The 5,540-nt window shown below is 39.7% G+C and overlaps 1 protein-coding gene across 2 annotated transcripts; it reads right to left on the bottom strand.

Annotated features, from left to right (window-relative positions):
- Positions 1-200: 200 nt before the first annotated feature.
- Positions 201-5,307, bottom strand: LOC143881077 (pentatricopeptide repeat-containing protein At3g22690-like). Of its 2 annotated transcripts, XR_013251851.1 has the most exons (4): positions 4,149-5,307; positions 2,727-4,052; positions 1,118-2,592; positions 201-1,011 (listed from the first exon to the last, which is right to left on the bottom strand). XR_013251851.1 is itself a non-coding variant. In XM_077384079.1 (2 exons), exons 1-2 carry the CDS (start codon positions 5,235-5,237, stop codon positions 2,763-2,765), a joined length of 2,379 nt encoding a protein of 792 aa, XP_077240194.1. In that variant the 5' UTR covers positions 5,238-5,307; the 3' UTR covers positions 2,636-2,762. The 2 variants fall into 2 exon arrangements, 1 of the variants encoding a protein (XP_077240194.1); XM_077384079.1 differs by lacking the exons at positions 201-1,011; positions 1,118-2,592 and having other exon boundaries at positions 2,636-4,052.
- Positions 5,308-5,540: the final 233 nt, after the last annotated feature.

Here is a 5,540-nt window from a genome sequence, read left to right as displayed (position 1 = left end):
TTCTTCAGAACACTTCTTGTTGGATCCTCTGCATTTTAAAGCTCAGATCAGCTGTGAAGAATCTGTGTTATTATTCTAACGATATCACAGCGCACACAGAATTCCAATGCAGATGGTTAAGAGAGATGAATAGTTAGTATCTGCTCCTGTGGGTCTGCTGCATAATATGACATGAACTCAGAATCCAAATTGATGTAGATCTTAAATTGTTCAGCAAATAGTGTACTTGAATTTCTGTTAAATCTGAGGAAGTAATTAGTCATTGGGGTTATATTCATGTCTAAGTGTTAATATATACAGACCTAGATTTACATCGATTCATGTCTAAGTTGCAATACATGCAATGCAAAGGGGATGTGACGTCCCACACTACAATTACAACTGCTGCTCCCAAACCTGAACACTAACCTCACAAAACACCCACCCATCACCCTTTGACACACAAGGGCCAATAATCTCCATCTCCTCCTTTTCGACTCCCTCTTTCGCCAATCATTCTGCCTTCTCATCAGCGGATCGCTTGTGAGTTCTTACTTGCCCATGTCAAAACGTGGGTAGTTTCCTTCAATGATTAAGGGCCCCAATCCATGATTTGCAAACCACCTTAATCCCCATAGTAGGGCCTCACCTCCGCTTCATTAGAACTGCATACCCCAGCTGTACCGGAGAATGACAAGAGAGGTACAACCATTTTCGTCGTGAAACAGTCCACCTATGCTGGATTTTCCCAGGTTTCCTTTGGAACTCCTATCAAAGTTGTGAACCACTGATTTGCAGTAGTTGATGCTTGTGAGCACAGTATTTGTTGAACCACATTCACTATCCTTGAGAGATGCTGGATCTATCGAGCTTGATTGACCATGACTGCTGCCAAAGTGAGACGATGACCACTGCATCCGAACACCTCGAGGGATGTTCTTTCCTTCCATTGATTGTCTCTGTCTGGGCTCTCACATGAATCAGGCCTTTGCTTTGGTGCACGCTGCGATCAGACTTTGGCCTTTGAAGACTCTGTGTTATTAGGAAATAAGACGTCATGAGACAGAGAATCTGCATACTCCGAAGTAAAGTAAAAGGAAATCTAGTTAGGTCAGGTTTGGACACTGCTGACAAATACCGAGGACTGCTCTGTGCCGCGGTGAATGAATACTCCTCAAAATGTCCTCTGCAGGCTCTTGGGCTCATATCAGTCCATGCCGATAGAGAGGGAGAAATCCAGAGTTGTGGTCTAGCTTTGAATGTGCTCGCTGTCCACTGTAAGTTGCTGGAAATCTGTCCGCTCTTTCTATTTGTTGGTTTGAGTAGCAGTTCCTGCTCTTGGAACTGCCTCTTGATTCACCGAGATACCATCTCCACAATCTTAATGTTCTCCTCCATGCTTCGGTCCACCTAAATAGATGGAAGATCAGATTGTAGTTCAGTGATAGAATTTAATACCAGTTCGTTTCAGACTTGATATAATCATGTAAAATACAGGTGCAGAGTTTTCTTGCATGCCCAAAATTTTACATTTTGTCCATCGCCAATCTTTAAAATATGATCTAATTTATTTATTTATTTATTATTGTAACAATGTTTTAATTTCTAATTTGTATACGAATTATACTTATATTTACTGGTGGAAAAATCTTACCGAACTGGAAAATTGTTGCAGAAGTGTGAGCTGATTACTTACACATGACTGTCTAAAGCGATTGTCCCGTGGTGACTTTCTGTTAATGGATTGCCTCTGTGAAATGAGCTATGCTCCCTCAGTCATTTAAATCCTAACTCAGACACGGATGAGAACTCGTTCAAGGTAAAATAGAGTCGATGATCGACTTCGGGAGTTTCTAAACAGTGTTCCAGACCATCTCAAAACCAGCACACAATCAAAGATTTGGGTAGTTCAAAAGGTGTATGAATCTTCGCTTAATTTTCATAGAAATCAGACTTAATCTAGAATTCACGACCAACATCACAACTACAAAATTCTTTTGAATGATGAAAACAAAGTTAAATGAAAGAAAGGGGAAGGAATGAGTTTATTAACACATCTATGATTTTGTGAGGAAAAAGGCATACAATTTAGAGATGACCTCTGCATTTTCTAGTTTTGCTCACAAGTCCATATATGAAACCTGCAAATCACCAATGGAGAAGGGAAAAGATCTGGAAATTATGGAAATAAAGGAACAAGAAGAAAGATTAGATACCTCATAAGCCATCAAATATTATTCATATAAATTTGTATCAAACAATGTCCTTGGGTGGATGTTAATTGTTCTAGATGCTGATAAGTTGAATTTGGTATATAAGACACAATGCATGACCTTTCAATAGGATATGTAGTTACATTTAAGAAGTAATATTTGAGAATGATATGATTTGATGGTTATATCCATTGCAAGTAATGAGGTAAGATTCATAAAATCACTAACCTCTGCCAAATCTTGTACCATAATGACAATTCAATGGTAGAGTTAACGCACAAGCCCTTACGCATAGTGACTATCTGGCCACACTTTTAAATTCTCATTGTTTGCACCGGCATCCGGCAACCTGGGCAAGGGAACTTAAAGCCCTTTGCTTGATTATGCTGTTTGGGTCCTCCTTTTCATTGCCAGTATGTAATATGGTCACAACATGACTAGAATACTCTAATTGTTTTCCATTTACTCAATCAACACATGTTTTTTTTTTGAGAAGAAAATTTAATTTATAAACAACATATAAATTCCCCTCACTAGAGATGTTTGGGTTCTTTTTGTCGCCATCCATATTCAATAGAGATGTGTTATGGCCACAACATGACCGTATTCTAATTGTTTCTTCATTCCATCTAACAACATAGAAATTTCCTTGCATTGTGCGTGGGAAAAGTCCCCGGCAAAGAATTCATGAACTACTCCATTAACCTCAATTGAGCTACAACCAGGCGCCTTTTGGACCCCCTTACCCCTCATCACATTCCTAACCTTTCCAACACCATCCCACTGGGAAGCTTCAGCATAAACATTCGACAAAAGCACATAAGCTCCTGAATTGCTTGGATCGACCTCAAGGAGATGATTTGTCGCATACTCAGCTAGTTCCACATTCCCATGTATCCTACAAGCACCAAGAAAAGCTCCCCAAATAGCAGCCCCGTTTGAGGTTTTAGGTATGCTTTCTATTAATTCCTTTGCCTCAATAAGAAGGCCACGGCGACCAAAGAGATCCACCATACAACCGTAGTGCTCGATCTCAGGAGAAATACCATACGTTTGTGTCATCAAATTAAAATAATGACGACCCTCGTCTACTAAACCCGCATGACTACAAGCACTCAATACTCCAATAAACATGATACCATCAGGTTGAAGACCAATTTCTAGCATTTCCTTGAAAAGCTTCAGAGCAAGATTGCCACGACCATGCATAGAAAGCCCTCCAATCATGGTACTCCATGTTAAAACATCTCTATTGGGCATGTTATTGAACACCTCAAGTGATAGGTCTATGCATCCACACTTCGCATACATATCTATGAGAGAAGAGCATAAGTGAACATCCATTTCTATGTTGTTCCTTTCAATATAAGTATGAATCCATTTGCCCAGTTCAAGAGCCCCTATTGTTGCACAAGCAGACAATACACTTACCAACGTAAGACCGTTCGGATTCACCATGGACATTTGCATTTCTTGGAAAAGGCCCAAGGCTTCATTGAAATAATTACATTGAGTAAATACACTTATCAAGGCATTCCATGACACTACATCCTTGCAAGGCATCTCGTTAAAGATTTCTTGTGCAACATCTTTTGCTCCACATTTCACATAACCCAACATCATCAAAGTCCAAGAGATCTCATTCCTAGTAGTCATTTGGTTGAACAACCACTCAGCAGTGTCCATGTTCCCACACTTAGAATACATGCTCAGAAGAGAGTTAACTAAATCAAGGGTCATGTCAAGGCCAAGTTTCTCAATGTACCCATGAACCATTCTCCCCATAAGCAAGTCCCCTAACAACCCACATGCCGAAAGTACACTAACAAACGTAGCCTTATCCAGTTTCAAATCAGAGACCTATCAAAACCAATACAATTTAAAAGAGCCATAAAATGAAGAAAAAGGAAACAAAAGCATGAGCGTATAATAATAAAAGAAGACAAATGATCGCACCAGCATCTCTTTAAAAAGAGAGACCGCATCTTGGAAGGAACCATTCTGTACATAGCCAGAAATCATTGCATTCCAAGCGACTACATTCCGAGCAGGCATTTTATCAAATATAGCACGAGCAAGCTCCAAACACCCTAAACCTACATATCCACTAATCAAAGTAGTCCACGACACCACATCCCGGTCAGGCAATTGATCAAATATTCGAAGTGCGATATCCATTTCCCCAAATTTTGCATACATATTCACCAAAGCATTCCCCAAATTCAGCGACAAATCAATCCTGTTCTCCTCTATGTACCGATGAATCCTCCTCCCCGAATCATAATCTCCTGATCTAGTACACGCAGTGATCATTCTCATCATTGTAATTGAACTGGGTACTGAACCAAATTCCTCAACCATCAACCAAAACAAAGATTTCACATCTTCCCAACAACCCATTTCAGCATACCCCCCAATAATACAATTCCAAGACACAACATTTCGTTCACGCATTTTATCAAACAGACGGCGTGCACTACTGATTCTTCCACAAAGAGAATACAACTTCATTAGTGTGTTTTGTACAAAAGGATCCAAACCACCCTCAATCTTAATTACATATCCATGAATTTGGGTTCCCTCAGAGAGTGCTAAAATCCTAGTACATGCCTTGAGAACAGAAGGAATGGTATAAGAATCCAGAAAATGGGGCTCTTGTTCTATCAATTTTGAATAAAGTTGTATGGCTTTTTCTGGGTTTGAACTGATGGAGAATCCACGGATTATGGTGTTCCAAATGATGGAATTACGATATGGGAGTGTGGAGAAAATTTTAAGGGCGTATTCGAGGGTGTTGGAGTTTGAGTAAGAGCAAAAGGAAATGAGTTTGATGAGATGGGGAGGGTTGTTGATGGCGCCAGTTTTGAGCATTTGGGCATGAATTTGGTGGAGATGTTGAATGGTGGAGCATTCTTGGAGAAGGGAGATGAAAGAGTTGGGATAGGTGAAGGTAGGTGGGTTGGGGGTTATGGTGGAGGAGTGGGAGCTGGTTTGTGGTTGGAGATGGCGAGTTGAATGGAGTGGTGAAACTGAACCAGTTATCATTGTTGAACCTTCCACCTAGGCTGTACTCATCTACTCATCTTTCTTTCAACTGTTCAAGTGCTTCACAGAATATTTTTAGAACAGTCTACTGATATTGGCACTGCCATTCTTTTTAATAATTGTACTAACTCACCTTGTATCTTCTGTTTTAATTGCAATAAATATTGTGATGCAATAAATATAGTGAAATGATATCAGCGCAATCATATTTTAATAATTGCACAAACACAACTTGTCTTTTCTTTTTTAATTGTCTTGTGAGATCTCTTCGGGAACTAATAACATTTGACAGCTCTTTAAATG

This window comes from Tasmannia lanceolata, unplaced genomic scaffold (assembly GCF_043159265.1).
Source record: "Tasmannia lanceolata isolate RefF3 unplaced genomic scaffold, GAP_Taslan_0.1 ptg000002l, whole genome shotgun sequence".
Classification (NCBI taxonomy): domain Eukaryota; kingdom Viridiplantae; phylum Streptophyta; class Magnoliopsida; order Canellales; family Winteraceae; genus Tasmannia; species Tasmannia lanceolata.
This window is presented reverse-complemented; position numbering and strand designations above follow the sequence as displayed.